Source organism: Pristiophorus japonicus, chromosome 9 (genome assembly GCF_044704955.1).
Source record: "Pristiophorus japonicus isolate sPriJap1 chromosome 9, sPriJap1.hap1, whole genome shotgun sequence".
Classification (NCBI taxonomy): Eukaryota; Metazoa; Chordata; class Chondrichthyes; family Pristiophoridae; genus Pristiophorus; species Pristiophorus japonicus.
The window spans coordinates 65622095-65645545 of NC_091985.1; the positions used below are offsets into that span (position 1 = coordinate 65622095).

The 23451-nt window shown below is 41.0% G+C and overlaps 2 protein-coding genes across 3 annotated transcripts in view; one reads left to right on the forward strand and one right to left on the reverse strand.

Annotated features, from left to right (window-relative positions):
• The window catches only part of hhat (hedgehog acyltransferase), a 395685-nt gene extending 392258 nt beyond the window's left edge, over positions 1–3427 (forward strand). The window contains exon 12 of one of the 2 annotated variants that reach the window (XM_070888699.1): positions 3207–3427. In XM_070888699.1, the coding sequence (XP_070744800.1) occupies positions 3207–3292 (86 nt within the window). In that variant the 3' untranslated portion in view covers positions 3293–3427. The remainder of the gene's footprint in view (positions 1–3206) is intronic. The other variant, XM_070888698.1, reaches the window with a different exon arrangement.
• A 7682-nt stretch (positions 3428–11109) lies between these two features.
• Positions 11110–23451, reverse strand: part of kcnh1a (potassium voltage-gated channel, subfamily H (eag-related), member 1a) — a 453352-nt gene continuing 441010 nt past the window's right edge. Inside the window, exon 11 of the mRNA XM_070888701.1 lies at positions 11110–11955. Within this exon, the coding sequence (XP_070744802.1) occupies positions 11110–11955 (846 nt within the window). The remainder of the gene's footprint in view (positions 11956–23451) is intronic.

Here is a 23451-nt window from a genome sequence, read left to right on the forward strand (position 1 = left end):
CAGAGCTAGGGGCTGCGTGCTTCGGGCCCCTCCCACACTGTAGCGCGCATGTGCAGAGGTCCCGGCACTGTTTTCAGCGCAGGGACCTGGCTCCGCCCCCTACAGCTCGTGCTGCGCTGCGCCGAGCTGCAAACGACCTGCAGGGAGCTGGAGAATCTGGAAGTTTTTTTTAGGCGCACTTTGTGGCACGAAAAACGTGTGTCCAGGTCGGGACTGCGCCGTTCTTGGCGCGGCTCGAAACTTGGGCCCTGTGTGTGTCGCTGTACAGACAGTTTAACTCATTTTTAATAGGATTTCCTCTCACTTTATGTTTAACCATCTTCTTAAGACTCCTGTTCTATAACTCTATTTATTCCCTTGCCATCAATGTCCTCCCTTACTTTATTCTTTCCTATACTCTCTTTTTCTGTTTTGTTGATATTTAGGCTCGTAACGTTTCTTGTAGATCCCTCCCCCCAACGTAAAGCCTTTGCCTCCTCCCTATTTACCCTTTCGACTAGGACATGGGTCCCATCCCGGTTCAGGTGGTCCCATCGGTACAGCTCCTTTCTGACCCAGAACTGGTGCCAGTATCAACAACAACAACGTGTATTTATATAGTGTCTTTAACATAGTAAAACGTCCCAAGGCGCTTCACAGGTGTATTATGAGATAAGAAATTTGACACCAAGCCGCATAAGTAGAAATTAGTGCAAGTGACCAAAAGCTTGGTTAAAGAAGTAGGTTTTAAGGACTGTCTTGAAAGAGGAAAGAGAGGTAGAGAGGCAGAGAGGTTTAGGCAGGGAGTTCCAGAGCTTGGGACCTAGGCAACAGAAGGCATGGCCACCAATGGTTGAATGATTATAATCAGGGATGCTCAGGAGGGCAGAATTAGAGAGCACAGACAACTCGGGGGTTTGTTGGGCTGGAGGAGATTACAGAGATAGGGAGAGATGAGGCCATGGAGGGATTTGAAAATAAGGATGAGAATTTTGAAATCGAGGCGTTGCTTAACCAGAAACCAATGTAGGTCAGCAAGCACAGGGGTGATGAGTGAGCAGGACTTGGTGTGAGTTAGGATATGGGCAGCCGAGTTTTGGATCACCTCTAGTTTACGCAGGGTAGAATGTGGGAGGCCAACCAAGAGTGCGTTGGAATAATTAAGCCTAAAAATAACAAAGGCATGGATGAGGGCTTCAGCAGTGGAAGAGCTGAGGCAAGAGCGGAGATGGGTGATGTTACAGAAGTGTAAATAGGTGGTCTTAGTTATGCTGCAAATATGTGGTTTAAAAACTCATTTCAGAGTCAAATATGACACCAAAGTTGGGAACACTGGTTCAGCCTCAGACAGAAGTTGGGGAGAGAGATGGACTCAGTGCCTAGGGAACGGAGTTTGTGGCGGGGACCGAAAACAATGGCTTCGGTCTTCCCAATATTCAATTGGAGAAAATTTCTGCTCATCCAGAACTGGATGCCGGACAAGCAGTCTGACAATTTAGAGACCATGGAGGGGTCGAGGGAAATGGCAGTGATGTAGAGCTGGGTGTCATCAGCGTTCAGTGTCCCATGAAAAGGAATCCCTCTTTACCACACCAGTCCTTTAGCCATGTGTTAAGTCTCCTGATCTGTCTACTTCTTTGCCAATTTGCACGAGGTTCAGGCAATAAACCAGAGATTATTACCGTCAAGGTCCTGCTTTTTAATTTAGAGCCTAACTCCTGATACTATTTCAGCAGGGCCTTCTCCCTGTTCCTACCTATGTCATTTGTTCCGACATGGATCACGACAGCTAGATTTACCCCTCCCTTTCCAAGTTCATCTCCAGCCGTCGTGAGATATCCCTTACCCTGGTACCGGGTAGGCAATGCACCCTTCATAATTCTCGTTCTAGGCTGCAGAAGACGCTATCTTTCTCCCTAATTATAGAGTCCAGTATTATTACCACATTTGTATTCTGCTCTTCCCCCCTTTGACAGCTTTCTGAGCCATGGTGCCTTGGTCTGCATTGTGTCTGTCCTCCCCACAGTCATTCTCGTCCTCGCAGGTAACGAGTACATCGTACCTGTTGGACAGGACCAGTGTCTGTGCGACCTCCTTCTCAACCTCTCCTAAATCCCTGCTACCTGGCTCCCTAACAGTCACACCCTACCTTTTCTGAACCTGTGCTTTCCTCTGGGGTGTGACTGTATTCTGGATAAAGCTGTCCAGAAATTTCTCCCCCTCCCTTGTGTGTCGAAGTGTCTCCAACTCGCATTCCAGCTCAATGAAACTGAGCCGGAGACATCTCCTGCAGACGTGTTTACTCGAGACAGCCCCGCTATCCACAAACTCCCACATATCAGGTGTCTGTTGTAGTCAACAGTGTGATACAATGTCTGATACAATGTCTCATTTTATACTTGAAAGTAAGACAGGTGCTAACATGTGGCCTTTCAGTTAAAGAAATGAAAGTTCATGTCTATGGCAACTTCAGTTAAGAAAAGACGTAATGGTCAAAACATGATTTAGTAGTTTAGAATATTGATTTGATGCAGTAAAGGTAAAAAAATGAAAAAGGGCTGACATCATCTTGTAATTCAGTGCATTTCCATCAGTTTCTATTTTTTACCACTAAATAACATGGACAGAGGTCCACTGTACACTTCAGATGTCATAACCCCCTTTCCCCAGCTTGAATAGCACATATCTTCAGTCAGGGGGCCAACCTTGCCTCTTTAATAGAAATTGCAGAAATCTGATGCCCCTCGTATTTACTCTTATTTGTTGTGGTTTCAACTACAGACCCCAACCAACAGTCATCACAATGAAAGTTATGGTGGGTTATAGAAAATTACATTGCACATTCTGTCTCTGTACACATACCACAATGTGAAAATGGCACTGTTCATGCTTAGGACTTTCCTTTTCAAAATAAACAAAGCCTTCCCTAATATTTCTATGCTCTTCTTTGAACAGTACCATAGGATCTTTTACATCTTACCTGAAAAATGGAACCTCTATCAGCCTAGATTATATGCTCGTCTCTGGAGTGGAACTTGAACCTTCTAACTCAGAGGCAAGAGTGCTATCACTGAGCCACATTACGATTGCTGTCAGAATTAAATACAAAATCTAATTAAAAATGCAAAAGATGATTTATATTAAATCAAAATATGAGCAGTATCTTTTGGCAGGAATTCTGTGCATGATCCTTGTAGTTAACATGAATTGTTATTTTTGTTTTGCAGGTTGGCCATGGATACCCATAGCAGTTCTGGCATATTTCTACTGCTATGCCCAAGTAGGAATTGAATATGACCGCCTCAAAAAATAAATCTTCTGTTAACCGTGTTATTTTTCCTTATTAAGTGAAAATATTGGTCCCATATATATTGTTTTTGCTTAAACTTTAAAATGCAATACACTTTTTTGATTATTAGTAACATTTTGGCTGTATTCCCGTCTCCCAATTTGCTAGACTGTTTGAATAAACTCTTACATACTTCTTGTAATGCAAGAGGTTTGGTGTGCGTAGTATGTATTAGCACTCTTTGAAATAGTATTTACAAAATGTATTGAAATTACCTATTTAAATCTTTATTCTGGTGCTTTCAAAGACACATAAATGCCTTTGTTAAAATATTAGGCAATGGAGTTTCATACAAGGGAATGTAACACCATTAAATTAATGGACAAGGGAAATTTCACACACCTGCTCAAAACATTTATTACTTCTCTTCTTCTAATATATCTCTCACAGCATGATTCTAACTAGGCAAATGTTCCTGTTTGTGGGAAAATGTGAGGTTATCCACTTTGGCAGAAATAATAGAAAAGAAAATTATAATATAAATGGAGAAACATTGCAGAGTGTTGCAGTACAGAGGGATCTGGGGGTCCTTGTGCATGAAACACAAAGTTAGTATGTAGATACAGCAGGTGCAGGAAGGCAAATGGAATGTTGGCCTTTATTGCAAGGGGGATGGAGTATAAAAGCAGTGAAGTCCTGCTACAACTGTACAGGGTATTGGTGAGGCCACACTTGGAGTACTGCGTACAGTTTTGGTCTCCATATTTAAGGAAGGATATACTTGCATTGGAGGCTGTTCAAAGAAAGTTCACGAGGTTGATTCCGGAAATGAGGAGGTTGACTTATGAAGATAGATTGAGTAGGTTGGGTCTATACTCATTGGAGTTCATAAGAATGAGAGGTGATCTTATTGAAACTTATAAGATAGTGAGGGGGCTTGACAAGGTGAATGCAGGAGGATATTTACACTCACAGGGGAAACTAAAAAACTGGGGGACATAGTCTTGGAATAAGGGGCCGCCCATTTAAAACTGAGATGAGGAGAAATTTCTTGTCTCAGAGGTTTGTAAATCTATGGAATTCTCTGCCCCAGAGAGCTGTGGAGGCTGGGTCATTGAATATATTTAAGGCGGCGATAGATAGATTTTTGAGCGATAAGGGAGTAAAGGGTTATGGGGAGCGGGCAGGGATTGGAGCTGAGTCCATGATCAGATCAGCCATGATCTTATTGAATGGCGGAGCAGGCTCGAGGGGCCAAATGGCCTACTCCTGCTCCTATTTCTTATGAAAGGTTAGGTTTTGGTACATACTGTGAGCTAATTTACAAAACTCAATTAGGATGAAGTGCATGTTTCACACAACTGGAGATTAATGCAGGTTAGCTGATCAATGAAATCACAGAAACAGTTTCTGATTACCTAATTCCAAAAAAGATTTAAGGGGTTAAATTACATTTTTTTAAAACACTGTTTATCTATTGGAATTAACTTGCACCAGATTGGCATGCAAAGCTGAAATGTTACATCATCACTGATAGGTCAAGCAGTACAATAGCTAGATATTCACCAGCAGTTTATCTTTTCTCATATTTGTGCTTACATTGGAGTGTTTCTATCACATAGAAACATCACATTTATTTACCCTTTTTGAACTAATTTTAACATTTTTAGTTATTTTGTCTTCCTCATACCAATATCTCTTTGCACCCTGTCTGTCTCTCTCGCCATACTCACTTAAGCAATCTATACATACTCTCTCCACGGTCAAACAAAAGGCACACATTCTCCCTCCTTGACACCTCTGCAGTCCTTGGCTTGGTCCACCACACCATCATCCTTCACTGCCTTTCCTCCATTGTCCAGCTTGGTGGGACTGCCGTTGCTGGATTTGACCAGTCATAGAATCACAGAAATATATGGCACAGAAGAAGGCTATTCGGCCCACCGTGTCCAAACTTAACCAAAGCATTTCCAGCAATGGTACCTTTGCCTGCCCCCACACCATACGTTTGGAGTCCCCAAGGATCTAGCCTTTGGGTCAGCTTCCATGCTGGTGACACCCAACTCAACCTCTCCAACCCCTTCACTGCTCCTGTATTGTCAGACTTGAATGAGGTGCAATTTCCTCCAGCTAAATATTGGGAAGGCTGTAGATATTGAGGGAGAAATTTGAGAGCGGCCCATTTGGGGCACTAAATTTTGAAAGCTAGAACAATTAGCGGCAGGCACTAATGATTCTCAGCTTTCTCTAAATTGGGTGTTAGTGCTCCAGTAAGGAAGTGGAGCGCTAAATCAAGCGCTATCATTTCCGTTGGAGCGCTAAACGACGCAGGCGGGGCAGTACTGGTGTAGCGCTGCACAATGTCCTGTGCAGCACTGCCGGAATCCGAGGATTCATCCCTCCCTTAAAGGGAAGGGCCATCGCTACATCTCTTCATTAGGATGAGTTAGCTGGCCCTGACGACAGCCATGATGCAGCCCCAAGCACTCTGGTGATCGATCGCGGCCGAAGAAAATTAAAAAAAAAATAACATTATGCATACGTAAAAAAAAATTCTTCCCTGCACCAACATCACCTTTATCTTGTGCCCCGAAGCGCTTGATCTCCCGAACAACACCTCCTGCAGCGGTCGGTGTTGTCGCCCGGTAATGCTGCAGGGGGCGGAACCCAAGTTCAGCACCTGGGCGCTACCAGGGTGATGCGCAGACAATGACATCATGATCTCTGGGCGCAGGAGATCGTGGCACAAGATGTTACCGCCGCCACAAATCTCTTGGCCAATTTAGCGGGAGTCGTTTCTTTTGCTGTGCCCAGTAAATCATTAGCGTTCGTTCTCGCCCCCCCTGCAGGCGATAACGGGAGGTACAAAGGAGACCAATTTCTAGGCCATTTTCTTCTGCCCCCAACACAAACATCGTATCCATGCCACTGATTCCATCCCCCTCTATGGCCACTGCCTCAGGTTCACAGCCTTGGAGTCCTATTCCACCGAGTTCAGCTTTCAACCCCATATCCTTTCCATTACAAAGACTGCCTACTTCCACCTCCATAACATTGCCCGCATCTGCCCCTGCATCAACCCATTTGTTGCTGAAACCCTTATCTGTGTCTTAGTCATCTCCCAACTTGACTATTCCAATGCTTTCCTGGCCAGTCTTCCATCCTCCACACTCTAAACTTTAGCACATGCACAACTCTGCTGCCCATATTGTATCCCACACCAAGGCTCACTCATCCGTCACCCCCCTCCTCACTGATCCACACTGGCTCCTTGTCCTACAATGCCTCAAATGTAAAATTCTCTTCCTTATATTTAAATCCTTTCATGGGAGCTTTTTAAAAAAACACAATGTGATATGTAAACAAATTGCTTTTGCTGAATTTGCAGGCAGGCAATGAGAAAAAGAGAGGGGAGGCACACTGGGAAAGGAGTGAAGGAACGTGCAAAGCCATAAGCATGAGGGCAGTCCAACAAATGGGAAGGAGGGTTGACATATGGGGAATGGCTGTCGGACCATAGACAAAAGGCAGCAGAACAGGAAAAAAATGTCATAAACCTATTGATACAAAATGAACATTAAAATACCACTGACAAACTTTATTCCTCCAAATTAGGTGCTGCCTGTTTGTATGTTTCCTCTCTCGTTCCCTCCACTTTTCCTGTGTTTTTTTTTTACATTGATTTTGTCTGGGTATCAAAATTGTAAACATATTTTGTGTTTCCCATTTCACTATAGATACTGCACAGTGTATCTGCCCCTTTGTTCAGAAATGTTTCCTCTTTCAACAGTAGGCTGGAACTATTTAACGACTATTTTAACAGTTTCTCCTATATTAGACATGTGAGGAAATGATAATCATTTGTATGTGTGCTGAGAAAATTTCATTCCAAGAGTAATGATTGCTGGTTTACTTTGAACAAATGAATAGCTAAGGCTTCAAATAGGTATCTTTGAAGATTGTCTTTCTGATTACTAATACTACAAGCTTCTCTGACCTGCCATTTATGTAACTTATTTTTGTATTCGTACTTTTTTTAAAAAGTACTAGTTTTAATCTCATTAAGACTGTGTTATCATTATGCGCTATTAGGTTAGATGCAAAACAAAACTGTCACACTGTGCCTTATCCCTACCCTCAGAAAAAGCAATCTCTACTCAAACCAATGTGACATTATAATTTCCTACACCAGTCTCATTATGATCTTTCTCAGTTAGACCAGCTGATTAGTGCTGAATTTGAAGTAGTTTTGTGCTGTGTCATTGCAGCTGCCCCAATGTTGACTGGCAAACAATGCTTGCTGTTGTAAGACTTTTAATTGCTTCAGAATGATGATACTTTTATCATGAAATATTTTGGCTGAATTTTAAGTCAGGGAGTATTCTTCATATTTTGGTTTTAAGTAATGAATAATGTGAGGACCGTATCATACACCACATTAGGTTTCTAAAATGAAAATTACAAAAAATTGAGGAAAGAATCTTGGTGATAAGTGGACTATTTAATATGCAGACAATCAATACTTCATAGATTTATGCACAAACACTAAAAGCTTAAATATGTATAAAATATTCTTTATTGTTATAAATAAAGTTTACATATCTTTACAAATCAAACAATTTGTGCTTCATGTTTCTTTTTGTTACAGGAATATATTAATATATATGATGTGCATAAATTATATTTCATTGACTTTCCATTTAATATTGCAAAACCGGTACATATGCCACTACTGGCAGCTTTTCTTGCTGACCACAAAAATAGGTCCTAAATTGTTCAGTACTTTTGTCATGCTCACGGGAGTATGTGCATAATTACACTAGTGATAAAAGTAAAGAAGTAGACTGGAACCAATATTGTAGGTTATCTGGTGCTTCTTTGATCTGGGAAGAAAATAAGTGAAGCACATATCTACAGTGTCCTCACCTTAATGCAGTTTGCAGGTTCATGCAAAAAGCTTCTACAAATAAACTCATTCAAAACAGGTATTTCTTTTATATTAGAATTTTTTCCAGTCACTTTTAATAGTGACGAAAAGCTGGTTGTCTTTAAATTGACATTTTCCACAAAGTTCGGAAGTTTTTAGCCTTTAAGTTAGCCGTTCATAATTAAAACATTTGTATTACTAAGTCTTACCTCTTCAGTGTCCTAGTCCATAACTTGTAACTACTGTACACAGTATTACTCTGCCTCTGTGATTTTTAATTCAGACACCCTATAGATCAAGTTACTGTGAGTATATCCAGCCATCCTGTGTTGCTAATCTGAATTTGTATAGCATATTGCTCAGCTCCTGTGTCAGCATTCCTAATGGAATACAGCAACAGGCTTTACAGCAGACAGATTGATACACAATTAATTAGAAAAGTCCTATCAATTCATTTCACTGTCTGACTACTTTTAAGAAATTTAGTCTAATTATTGTTCTTTGGAAATCACAGTAATGATGTATGATTTCAGCTATTTGAAGTAATTTGCACTGCTGAACTGTAAAAAATACACATTAGGAATTATTTAAAACTTATAAAAAATTAAAGCATCTCTTCTAAAGTATCTCTTATGCAGACCACATATATTGCATGGTACAATCTGCTAATTCCTCCTAGATTGATAAACAAAGGCTGCTGTAGAAAAATTACATGGAAATAATTGCAGTGTGTTTAACAAAGACTTCAGAATTATTTAATTTACTAGCTAATGATAATGGATTAAACCACTCATTGTATCTGATCAATGTAAACATCATTCCCTGTTTAAGACTGAATTCTTGGATCCTGTCTGGCATAGCCTTTCAGTATGCTACTCGTTTACAAGAATTGTCAACTGTCTGTGCCCTGGAAAGAATGACATTTTGGGCAAAACTACTTTTTACAATAGTTGCAATGGTAGAACCTTTTACACCTTTAAACCTTTCAAAATATAGTAAAAGCCCCAAACTGAAAATGGAATTTAAATTGTTACATATAACATTCAGAAAAGCTGAGAGTTACAAATTTCTATTGTTCCCATTTTTAAAAAATGTAAGCTTCCTCTCTGAATTGAGGTATGTTACAATGGGCTTGTTACAATTTTGCCTTTGAGCTGTTAAATGAGAAGATGCTCTGTTAGTCTTGAACTGTTTAAGAGTCTTTTCTGCCTGTACATAACAAATCGGCACTTAGTATGTTGCACTAGATCCTTTGAATTAGAAAAGCCTATCTTATGCGGCCACTGAATGATTTCTCCAAAGCTGGCCTTTATAAAAATGAACTCCTTAGCTCTTGCAGCAGCTGCTCTTTACATTCAAGTTTATGGTGGAATTAAATACTTAGTTTTTTCTAATTTCATATTTATCTTGAGACCAGCGGAGTCATGCAGAATGCTGTAAAGAAAACACCCAGAGCCTATGGTAACTTTTAAGATATATGTATCCAACGGTTTTAAAGCTGCTTTTATTACTGGTGCTGTTTGATTTTTGATTCTGGAAGAATTGCATCCAAGACTTGGCTATTGGCATTTACACTATTAAATAACTGCCAGCCTTGCGACCGATACCCAAATCCCGAGAATGAATTAAAAATAAAAATCTGTCTCTTTTGGCTCGACAATAGACTTGTAGACCCACAAAAAATCTGGGTGTATGAGTCTGTCATTAGGACAAGGGAGTCCGATTTAGTAACATAAATGCCAGGAGTTGGCCGACAGATTCTAGTCTTCCAGAATCCAGTAGGAAAGTAGTTTAAGAGTTCCAATTAATTGTAGCACCCCTACGAGGAAGGGGGAAATCATACAGGATTATTATCCAGTGATTGCTGCACAAAATGTGTGTGTGGCACTGGAAGAGGACAAATTGGGCTCAAATTTTGACGTTCCCACAATTAAAAGATTTTTGGTACTGACTGTCTCGAGTCACACATGAAGAACGGCCACTTAAGACAAGATATTGGAGGTTACCCTGCACCTGTGGAACCACGGCCTAGCATAAGTTAGTAGCTTTAGGAGGGGATGGGAAGATATTTTTAAAATTCCAGCTGAGGTGTGAAGACCGCAGGCAGAAACAACAGGGCTGTGAACATAAACAACTCACAGCTCTTTTATGTTCTAAAACGGCAATAAATCTTCACCTTTGAAAGTTCAGCTCAAAAAGCTTAAAAAAAAAGTGGACTGTTTGATTTGTGCTGCTTAAACAAAGCAAAGGTTAGCATGAACATGAAGCAACGGGATGATCCACATTCAGTTAAAAGCTGCAAAGGAGGACAATTAATCTTTGTCCTCAGCTGTTACTTTCCTGCAATTTAACAAAATCAAACTTATATTTCTGTTCCATAAAATCAGCAACTACATGGAGCAGGAAGAGGCATACGTTCTGTGTACGACATAACTTTGGTAAATAATAAATCTAAAGAAATACAGTACTGATCTGTAAAAAGGTTTCCTTTGGTTACACCAGTGAAATAGAGAGGCTATGCAGATGTTATGCAGTGAAATAAGGAATCCTGCATTTTTATAATTAGGCTCCTGCAAAAGTGTGGCATTTGTAACTATGAAATGACATAATAAGCCAGCATGCCAAAGTTATTTTTAGATTGATTGGGAATTTATGATTTCATTTCTTTTAAACTGTCTGATCAAAATATATACAACAGCAAATCAGTAAAAACAAAAGGAATGTTCTTTAGTCTTCATTCTGTAAGTGTGGCATATATATTTGGGCATGCCTCCAAGAAAAGATCAGAAAACAAGCATGATTAAGTCCCACCATTTCAGCACTCTGGACAGCTCATCTTCAAATTAGATGATGTTTAGTAAATGACACCTGAATTTTCCCATTAGAGTTTTTTTTAACCTAAAGGCTGGTTCAGTTAGAACTGCTGATCTTCCTTATCAGATTCTGGGGTTGTTGGCCTTGAGATTTCAAATATTTCCTGTGGCGAATGCGAGGATCTTGCGTTTAATATCCTCAGTATATCTGAAAGTTGTTTTTCAATATTGGTGATCTTGTTATTCAGGGACTTTATGTCCTGTTTCAGCTCAGTTTTTACTTCCAATATGGTTGCTTGAAGGGTCTGTTCGGGAATTGGATAAAAAGTGTGCTTTGCCTCCGTCAGTACGGGGCTTCGGTCCTGAGGACTCCGTGTTTCTCCTGCATTGTCTAATCTCAAATCACTCTTTGTGATACCACTGTCACAGGAATCTGTTTTTCTCAGAGACATCTCCTCGTGTGTTTTAGTTCTTTCTGGTAAAGTTTCCATAGATTCTGCCTTTGACACTTTATTCCAGTCTTCTGCTTTAGAAGCAGATTCTTTAAATTTTGACCAGCCTTTTCGCTTACTGGACTCTCCAGCATGTTGAGCAGCTGCAAATTGCTCAGATGTTGGAGCTTGCAGTTTAGCCTGGTCTGATGTCTCTGATGTTGAGGCTCTAACCACTTGTGAAGGGATTGGAGTTGCAGGACTTTCAGTTACTGTAACTATACTCGTTGTTGCAGCAACATCTGTTACAGGGCCATCTAACTGTGCAGGGCCTTTCTCTATGTCATCATTATCCTTCATTCTTTCTGCCGCTATACGGGCCTCCTTCTGCTGTCTAAACCTTTGGAAAAGTCTGCGTACAGGATGGTCGGCAGGCAGGTTTAATGGCGCCTCATTTTTCCTCCTCATCCTTTCTTCTTCTTCACGCTTTACATCACTGATCTTCCTGAACACAATCTACATGAATGAAAGGATGGAAAAATCAGAGATTTATAGTTCAGTTATTACATTACATGTGCACAAATCTTCCCTCACATTATGGGCAATTGTTAAAGGTGCATCATTGCTGCCAAACAGCTACAAAAAGTATTTTTGCTTCTGTTGACTAACACACAATATATTGGCATTATTTAAGTCATAGCAATGTCATTTACACCACTTTAATGTGATGCAATTGTTGGGAAAATGCTGGAGTCTTATTAAGGAAGTAGTTGCGGGACATTTGGAAAAGCATAATTCAATCAAGCAGAGTCAGCATGGTTTTATGAAAAGGAAATCATGTTTGACAAATTTGCTGGAGTTCTTTGGGGATATATCGAGCAGGGTGGATAAGGAGGAACCAGTGGATGTGGTATATTTGGATTTCCAGAAGGCATTCGATAAGGTGCCACATAAGAGGTTATTGCACAAGATAAAAACTCACAGGGTTGGGGGTAATATATTAGCATGGATAGAGGATTGGTTAACGAACAGAAAACAGAGAGTCGGGATAAATGGGTCATTTTCCGGTTGGCAAACAGTAACTAGTGGCGTGCTGGAGCCTCAACTACTTAAAATCTAGATTAATGACTTGGATGAAGGGACCTAGTGTAATGTAGCCAAGTTTGCTGTTGATACAAAGAACATAAGAAATAGGTACAGGAATAGGCCATACGGCTCCTCAAGCCTGCTCCGCCATTCAATAAGATCATGGCTGATCTGATCATCGACTCAGCTACACTTCCCTGCCCGCTCCCCATAACCCCTTATCCCCTTATCGTTTAAGATGGGTGGGAAAGCAAATTGTGAGGAGGACACAAAAAATCTGCAAAAGGATATAGACAGGCTAAGTGAGTGGGCAAAAATTTGGCAGATGGAGTATAATGTAGGAAAATGTGAGGTTATCCACTTTGGCAGAAATAACAGAAAAGCAAATTATAATTTAAATGGAGGAAAATTGCAAAGTACAGAGAGACCTGGGCGTCCTTGTGCATGAAACAGAAGTCAGGTACCACAAGTAATCAGGAAGGCAAATGGAATCTTGGCCTTTATTGCAAGGGGGATAGAGTATAAAAGCAAAGAAGTCCTGCTACAGCTGTACAGGGTATTGGTAAGGCCACACCTGGAGTACTGCGTACAGTTTTGGTCTCTGTATTTAAGGAAGGATATATTTGTATTGGAGGCTTTTCAGAGAAGGTTCATTAGATTGATTCCGGAGATGAGGGGGTTGATTTATGAAGATAGGCTGAGTAGGTTGGGCCTATACACATTGGAGTTCAGAAGAATGAGAAGTGATCTTATTGAAACTTATAAGATAATGAGCGGGCTCGAAAAGCTGGATGCAGAGAGGATATTTCCACTCATAGGGGAAACAAAAACTGGGGGATATAGTCTCAGAATAAGAGGCCGCCCATTTAAAACAGATGAGGAGGAATTTCTTCTCAGAGGGTTGTAAATCTATGGAATTCTCTGCCCCAGAGAGTTGTGGAGGCTGGGTCATTGAATATATTTAAGGTGGAGACAGACAGATTTTTGAGCGATAAGGGAATAAAGGGTTATGGAGAATGGGCAGGGAAGTGGAGCTGAGTCCATGATCAGGTCAACCATGATCTTTTTGAATGGTAGCCAAATGGCCTACTCCTGCTCCTATTTTTTATATTCTTCTGACCCATGACTCTTGCTGACGCATCTGCAAAGCAGCACTGATCTTTTAAACGTAAGTTGGTTGTCCTTTTGGTTTAGACCATTATTGATTTCTTGTGCCAGTGTTGGTCTAAAACTGATGGAACACGCAAAGTGTTTACAAATAACATATTGCTTTAAAGAAGAAAATGTTCAAAAGATAACATTCTAATTCATATGTAATCAAAAATGTTGAGCTATAGTTCAAGGCTACGCAAAGTTACATGACTAAAATATTAAAAAGTCTAAATCTATTTTCAAAAATTTATGTCACTGTTTGAATAATAATGCTTAAAAATCATTACCGAATTCACTAGGCATGTTATGATAGTTCACTAAAGAACAATAGTGTCTTTGTTTTCACACATTAATTTAACTACTGAGATATGACCATCCATCACTGCTTTACTTAATACTTGTGGGGAATAATTTACAAATTGTTCAGAGCCTTTCATTGCATTACAAACTGTATAATAATCTACAATTGATGACCAAAATAGCATTCAATCATATCTTGACTTCAATATTCTTAGAATTGGGAAGAGGAATAAACCCAGCAATTACAGTTTAGTCAGCCAAATATCCGTGGTGGAGAAACCTTTAGTGATAATTATCGAGAAAAAAAATTAACTGGCACTTGGAAAATTAGGGGCTAATAAATGAAAGTCAGCATTGATTTGTTAAAGGCAAAAGCAAAATACTGCAGATGCTGGAAATCTGAAATAAAAACAGAAAATGCTGGAAATACTCAGCAGGTTAGGCAGCATCTGTGCAGAGAGAAACATAGTTAACATTTTAGGTCAATGATCTTTCATCAGAACTGAAACATTAACTCTGTTTCTCTTTCTCCACAGATGCTGCCTAACCTGTTGAGTATTTCCAGCATTTTCTGTTTTTATTTGTTAAAGGCAAATTGTTTTTGACTAATCTGATGGAGTTATTTGATGAAGTAACAGACTTGGTTGATGAGGGTAGCACGGCTGATGTTGTGTATATGGACTTTCAACAGAAATTTGACAAAGTACCACTTAATAGACTTGTAAGAAAAATTAAAGCCCATGGGATTAAAGGGACAGTGACAGTATGGATACAACATTGGCTAAGGGACAGAAAGCAGGAAATAGTGGTGAACGGTTGTTTTTCAAACTGGAGGGAAGTATACAGTGGTGCTTCCCAGGGGTAGGTATTAGGACTACTGCTCTTTTTGATATATATTAATGACCTGGACTTAGATATACAGGGCGTTGTTTTAAAGTTTGCAGATGATATGAAACTCGCAAATGGAGTAAACAATGAGCAGGTTAGTACAGACTTCAGGAGGACATAGACAGACTGGTGAAATTTAACTCAGTGTGAAATGATACATGTTTGTAGAGGAATGCCAAGAGGCAATATAAAAACTAAATGGCACAATTTTAATGGGGGTGCAGGAACAGCGAGACCTGGCAGTGTATGTACACACATCTTTGAAGGAGGCAGGGCAAGTTGAGAAGGCTGTTAAAAAAGCATATGGGAACCTTGGCTTTATTAATAGAGGAATAGAGTACAAAAGCAAGGAAGTTATGCTAAACCTTTATAAAACACTGGTTAGATCCCAGCTGGAGTATTGTGTTCAGTTCTGGGCACCACACCTTAGGAAGGATGTCAAGTCCTTGACGAGGGTGCAGAAGAGATTTACTAGAATGGTTCCAGGGATGAGGGATTTAGTTTATGTGGAGAGACTGGAGAAGCTGGTGTTGTTCTCCCTAATACAGAGAAAGTTAAGAGGAGATTTGATAGAGGTGTTCAAAATCATAAACCCTTTTGATAAATAAGGAGAAACTGTTTCCAGTGGCAGAAGGGTCTGTAACCAGAGAACACAGATTTAAGGATAGACATGAGAAAAAAACTGTATTACACAATGAGTTGTGATCTAGAATGTATTGCCTGAAAGATGGTATTAATTCAGGTAAATGAACTGTTAATGCCGGGGTAAATAAGAAAATTCTTTTGGATTCATATCCCTAAACACAAAGCTACGAGGAAGGGATAGAACAGTTCCAATTGTTTATAATCTCATCCATTGCAAAAGCTAAAAGACACAAATCAGGTTATTGAAAATAAATCCGAGTTAAGAACATAAAAAATAGGAGTAGGGCATATGGCCCCTTGAGCTATTCAATAAGATCATGGCTGATCATCGACCACAACTCCATTTTCCCGTTCGATCTCCATATCCCTTGATTCCCCAAGATTCCAAAAATCTATCGATCTCAGCCTTGAATATACTCAGCATCCACAGCCCTCTGGGGCAGAGAATTCCAAAAGACTCACAACCCTCTGAGTGATTCCTCCTCATCTCGGTCTTAAATGGCCTACCCCTTATCCTGAGACAATGCCCCTAATTCCATAGCACTCCAGCCAGGGGAAACAACCTCTCAGCATCTACAATGTCAATTCCCTTCAGAATCTTGTATGTTTCAATGAGATCATTTCTCATTCTTCTAAACGCCAGAGAGTATAGGCCCATTCTACACAATGTCTCATTATAGGACAGTTCTCTCATCCCTGGAATCAATCTAGCGAACCTTCATTGCACTGCCTCCAAGGCAATTATATCCTTCCTTAGATAAGGAGACCAAAGGGCCAAAATTCAGGCCGGCCCGAAACCTGGTGAACCCTACTGTTTTTGAAGTGTTTTCACCGCCGCGTAAGATGAGGTCGCCTCTTTTGCAAAATTCAGCTCTGTCGTTTTTTTTGAGGCGGATCGGAAGTCGGTCATAATGGGACGGAAGTGGGGCGGTAAACAGCAGATCACCAACGAGAGGGGCGGAAGTGGAGGCGGGACGAGTCAATCATCAGCGGAGTGGTCATGACGCATGTGCGGCACCAGGTCTCTCCCTTTCACTTAAAGGGGAGAACCGCTGCGAGCTCTGCGAAGATTCTAGTTAGGTCCACTGGGCCACCAGGGAGGGTTTCGGCCGGGCCAGCGGCCTAGCACCAAGAGGGGCTGCCAGGCTGCCTGCTGGCGGCCCAGCTGAACCCGAAGGCCGATCTTGAAGTCGGCTGGCAAAAAAAAACACAGCGGCTGCGGCAGTAGGCCCTCATCTTTAATGGCCACTGCACAGCCAAATTCCACACACAAGACAAGGTGCACCGTCAGAATCGCGGTTCATGGATTTTTGAAGCTGAATTTGGCTGGAGGTGCGGGAGATTGGCAGTGCGCCCTTTGATGATGCACTTAGGACCAGTCGGCAGCAGCGGGGAATCGCTGGAAAATACACCAAGGTGAATTTCGCTGGCGGCAGCCATTTGACCGGAAATCGGTGGTCACTGGACTCTGCCACTTAGCCGCCGCTTTCTGGCGGTAAAGTCTTTTTGGGAGTCTGAATTTCGGCCCACAAATCTGTGCACAGTACACCAGGTATGGTCTCACTAAGACCCTGTACAATTGTAGCAAGACTTACTTACTCTTATACTCAAACCCCCTTGCAATAAAGAACATTCTTATTGACTTCCTTATTGGTTGCTGTACCTGCATGCTAGCTTTCTGAGTTTCTTACACGAGGACACTTAAATCTCTCTGAACACCAACATTTAAAAGTTTCTCACCATTTAAAATTATTGTTTTTCTATTCTTCCTACCAAAATGAATAATCTCACATTTCCCTACATTATACTCCATCTGCCACCTTAATGCCCACTCACTTAGTCAATCTATATCCCTTTGCAGACTCTTAGTATTCTCCTCACAGCTTACTATCCCACCTAGCTTTGTATCGTCAGCAAACCTGGATACATTACACTTGGTCCCTTCATCTAATTCTTTCTAACAGCACTGTGGGAATACTGTCACCAAACAGTGCAGCGGTTCAAGAAGGCGGCTCACCATCATCTTCTCAAGGGTAATTGGGGTTGGGCAATAAATGCTGGCCTTACCAGCGACGCCCACATCGCAGGAATGAATAAAAATGATTATAGATTATAAATAACTGAGGCCCCAGTACCGATCTTTGCGGCACCCCACTAATTATAGCCTGCCAACCTGAAAAAGACCCATTTATCCCAACTCTCTGTTTTCTGTCCCTTAACCAATCCTCTATCCATGCTAGTACATTACCTCCAATCCCATGAGTCCTTATCTTGTGTAATCACCTTTTTCTGGCACTTTATCGAATGCCTTTGGAAATCCAAAAATACCATATCTACTGGTTCCCCTTTATCTACCCTGCTAGTTACATCCTCAAAAATCTATTAAATTTGTCAAACACGATTTCCCTTTCATAAAACCATATTGACTCTGCCTAATCATGTTATGATTTTCTAAATGCCCTGATACCACTTCCTTAACAATGGATTTCAGTATTTTCCTGATGACTAATGTCAGGCTAACTGGCCTGTTGTTCACGGTTTTCTCTCTCCCTCCTTTCTTCTTACAGTTGTTACCTTCCAATCCGCTGGGACCGTTCGAGAATCTAGGGAATTTTGGAAGATCAAAACCAATGCATCTACTATCTCTGCAGCCACCTCTTTTAGAATCCTAGTATGTAGACTGTCAGGTCCAGGGGATTTGTCGGCTTTTGGTCTCATTAGTTTCTCTTGTAATTTTTTTCTAGTTATATTAATTATATTAATTTCCCCACCCTCATTAGACCCTTGGTTCCCCACCATTTTTGGTATGTGAAGATCGATACAAAATTTGTTTAAAGTTTCTGCCATTTCCTTATTCCCCATAATAATTTATCCTGTCTCAGCCTCTGGAGGGACCAACATTTACTTTTGCTACTCTCTTCCTTTTTACATACTTGTAGAAGCTCTTACAATCGTTCTTTATATTTTTTGCTAGTTTTCTTTCATTCTATTTTTTCCTTATCATCATTTTTTTGGTCATCCTTTGCTGGTTTCTGAAACTCTCCCAATCCTCAGGCTTACTACTATTCTTCACAACATTATAAGCTCCTTCTTTCAATCTAATGCTATCCTTACCTTCTTTAGTTAGCCATGGATGGATCACTTTTCCTGTGGAGTTTTTGTTTCGCAATGGAATGTATTGTGCTCTAAGACGAGTTAAACAATTTGATCTGTTAAAAATAGTGATTTTTTTTTAAGGTCTTGGAATACTGTCCCCATATGGATCCTTTAAATTATTAAATGTTTGTTAGTAATCACTGCAAATAAGTTCTTAATGAACCTTATGAACAAAATGGGATGCAGGAACAGAGAAATTTGGAGGTTCACTTAAATCCTTGGTGTAGGCAGGACAGTTGATAAAGCTGTTTTAAAAGTATACAGGACCCTTGGATTTAAAAGTGGCAAATGTTTAAAATATAAACCTTGGTTCTTGTTATCCACCTTTGGCACTGCAAAAGTTTACGTATATTTAAAACTACAATACAGTACAGAAACAAATATGTTGTGCTGTAGGACTGGAATGGGGAAACCAGATTCAGGGCACTAGCCATTCAAAGCTGCAGTACTCAGGCACAATATAACAAATGGCTATTACGCCTACAGGTGATGAATGATAATGTAGGTATTATCAAGTTAAAAATAATGATGGGTAGGTACTTGGCTGAGCGAGCTTTATTACTTGCAATTTTTACAATTCAGATTTAAATGTCAGTCATTTGAAAGATGTCCTAAATACAATTCTAAATTCTCTTATTATGTTCCATTCAAAATAAATCCAATTTTGTTGCCTGAGTAGCATATTTTTAAACCAATTACTTTATAGCAAATTAATATAATTTCATTTCTCAACAGTTAATAAAAGTTTGAATTGTAAAATAAGCATCTACGCAAAACAAAAAAGAGTTGTTTCCCAAGCTATTTTTTTCATATTCACTTGTCACTTAAATGCAGACAAGATACAACATGATCAAAAATAACCTCGTGGTAGCCTAATTTTAAAAAAAAACAGATATAAAGAGCACTAGCTTTAGTTCTGTTATTTGTTAATGTTAGTAGAACTTAATCATCTGTAACTTTCACAGTGTCAGTCACTGTGTTTGTGTTTGTAGGTGTAAAACAGAAATTTGTCTCGAATGGTGGCGTAAGTTAACATGAAGGACCACAGGCGAGCCAAAACCCCAACAGCCACTGACCCTAAGGGGGATGAAGTTGCCCCTTCCCTTAAGGCCTGTTACCGCTGGAAATCAGCGGCCACGCTGTGGAGTAGAATGGCTGTCGATTTTTCGTAGAATGGCCGCCATTTTGAAAATTACCCTCCTGCGGTATCCCACTCCCCCCACTACCGCTCCGCTGCTGCCGATCCGTCCTAAGTGTGTCACCAGAGCGCGCACCGCCGATGTTCCCCCCTGATTGCTGCTCGTGAAAATCTTGCTGCTGCCATTTGGTGTCACCGGCAGCCTTTTCTGCCAATGCACTGTGCTTGTAGTCCTTGCAAGAAGGCAGTGCAGCTGCCATTAAAGGGGAAGACCTGCTGCCGCGGCTACCATCTTAATTATACCCCCGGATTTGGCTAGGCCACCAACAGGCAGCCTGGCACCCACACTTTGGCTGGCTTGGCCAAAACCCTCTCTGGTGGCCCAGTGGACCGAACTTCAAGACTCGCACAGGCTCTACCCTTTAAGTGAAGGGGAGAGACGTGGTGACGCGTTAGTGCGATGACCGACAGCAGAGGACACTCCGCCCGCCTCCCCCAACTTCCGCCCTTCTAGTGTGTGAACCTCCGCTCACCACTGCACTTCCACCCCTATGATGGCCGACCTCCAGGCAGCTGGGGAAAAAAAAGCAAAGAGCGGAATTTTGCTCAAGAGCCCACCACATCAACCACGCCAGTAAAACCATCTGAAACAGGGTAGGCGCACTGCGTTTCCGGCGGTGGGCAATTTCGGCGCCAAGGTATTTGTAATTTATTTGCTTCATGGGTTCTTTGATTAAGAATTCATAGCAACACATTGCTATTAAGAACTATTTGGTTTATTAGCAATCACACTATGCATTACCAGTTCATCCACTAGGCTCACAACAGCATGCCTCATCATGGATAACCTAGGCCCAACTAACTGGGATTTTATGGAGTCTTGTGAACATCACATGACTGGCTCAGCCACTCACAATCCAACAACTCTACAAACCTGTGAGCATACCCCCCTTTTTTTTTAGAAGCAAGGTGTTTATACAATATTTCAAAAGATTCCTTATCATGATTACAATTTTACAAATTCGACTACTGAGCCTGGGTACTTTGTTGCAAGCTTTTAGCTTTCTCCTGCTCCGACCTTCATTTCTTTGCAGTTGGCTGGCTATACCCATTTTCTATATTCTTATTTGACTCAGGAGACCATCTTGGGGAAATTCTTATTTTCAGGGCTTGTAGCCCAGGATTCCTGACCTCTATCTTCCTGTGTCTGCTTGAGTTTCCTTGGAATCCTTATATCAGTCCTAGCTTTCTTCCTAAGATCTTGATGTATCCAGTTATCAATATCCTGTCTAGTTGGTTTGTGTTTTCTCGTTGATCTTCTCAACTGAACCCTAACTCCACCTCCCACCCTCGGAAGATACAGAGTCTCGGTGAGATTGTTCCATACCCGAAGAACCGCCTTCAGTCGGCTGCCTCTGAGTTGGTGGGGATTTGGACGCTGTGACCGTTGAAGTACTTGGACCTGCCAACTCACTCTGATCATCATCTGAGTCAGGCTTATAATCATCTACTCATGGTACCGAAGGTGCATCGCTCACTAGAAACATGTGATCCACATGAACCTTCCTGATGTATTCACCAATTTTGACCAAGTACTGCTTGGTGCCACATACCCGAATATTTGTACAATGCCTATTTGAGTGGACTTACCCTTTTTGACGGACTGAGAACTTTGACTTGATCACCCTCCCGAAAGCACCGTTCTTTAATATCGGAATGATAATGAAGTTTTTGCACTGATTGTGCCTTCTCTACCTTAACAGAAAAATTCGGTTGCAATAAACTGAGACGCGTCCTCAGCCTACGCTTCATCAATAATTCAGCAGGTGTGTACCCTGTTGTAGAATGTGGCATAGTTCTATATTTGAAAAGAAAATTTGCTAACATATGCTTCATCCTCACTGATGATCCAGTATGTAAAACTCGTTTCCGCAAAGCCTCCTTGATAATGCTGACCGACAAATTTCGTGGACCGAAATTGCGGCTCGTTATTTGACACCATTTCTTTGGGCAACCCATGGCATGCAAAAATATTCAGTAATTTATCCAATGTACGCTCTGTAGTCGTAGATGACCCCATATGCTGTACCTCCAGCCATTTCGAATGGCTATTGATTAGAACCAGAAAATTATCACTGCCCCCCTCGCAAAAATCAATATGTATTCTTTGCAACGGTCTCGTTGGCCAAGTCCATGTTTGCAGCAGTGTTTTAGCTGGCATGACCCTGCAGTCATGACAGACAGAAGTATTAGTAAGTAAGTGTAATAAGTCTTTATCTAACCCGGGTCAATAAACAAAACTTCGGGCCACCGCTTTCATGCCTACAATGCCAGTATGCTCACTGTGAAGTTCTGTCAAGACTTTGGCCCGTAGTGCACTGGGAATGACTATCTTCAGGCCCCATTTTAGATATCCTGTTCAAATGATAATTCGTGCCGACAATGATAAAAGGGTTTTATCCCCTCGTCTAAATGCGTCTGACCTTCAGACCATCCTCGCAGGGTGTGCTTGTAGGCCCGCTGTAACGTGGCATCTTTCTGTGTGTGTTCTGCAATAACACAGGTGGTGACTGGAATGTCCTCATCATCGACAGCTGGAGTAAAGATTGACTGTTCGCAGCCAATTTCAGAATCATGAGGCAACCTTGAAAGGGCATCCGCCACTGCATTCTGCTTCGACGTGCAATACTCGATTTTGTAATCATACTGAGACAATATAATAGCCCATCTTTGCATCCTGGAATTGCCGTCTTTGGGCCTAGGATAGCTTGTAACAAGTTTGTGATCAGTTACTACTGTGAATTGACATCCCAAAAGAAACTGGTGAAACTTTTTAATACCAAATATAATTGCCAAAGCCTCTTCCTTAATCTGGGCATAATTTTGTTCGCTTTTGTTGAGCGTACATGATGCAAAGGCAACCGTTTTTTTCCTGCCCATCATTCATAACATGATTGATCACTGCTCCCACACCATACCCAGAGGCATCACATGCTAGTCTTAGTTCACGAGTCAGATTATAATGAACGAGAACAGCACTACTGCTCAAGCATTGCTTGCATGTGTCCTATGCATTCTGTTGCTCTGTCCCATAACCAACACACACCTTTTTTAAATAAATAATGGAGTGGTGTGAGTACCGTTGCTAGTCCAAGAAGGAAACGAGCATAATATTGGACCATGCCTAAAAGGGATCGTAATTCAGTAATATTTTTCAGTTCCAGAGCCATCATGATCGCTTGCACTTTCTCCTTAACTGGTTGGAGACCATTTTTATCTATCCGCAATCCTAGATAAACCACCTCACGCTGTATGAATACACATTTACTCCTCTTCAGCTTCAGATTATGGTCAGTGAACTGTCCGAATACTTTTTCTAAGATTTCCATGTTTTCCTTCTCTGTGCCGGTAGCTATCAACACATCATCTTGATTGCACAAACAGTGATCTATTCCCTGTAAGATCTGATCCATGTTGGCCTAAAATATCTTCGGTGAAGACTTGATACCATAGGGCCACTTAATGTATGAATATAAACCTGTGTATGTGTTGAATGTCAGATAATGCTGACTATCCTTGTCATTGTGGACTTGAGCATAGGCGTGGGAGAGATCCTTTTTTGTGAAGACTTTGGCTCCCACCAGATT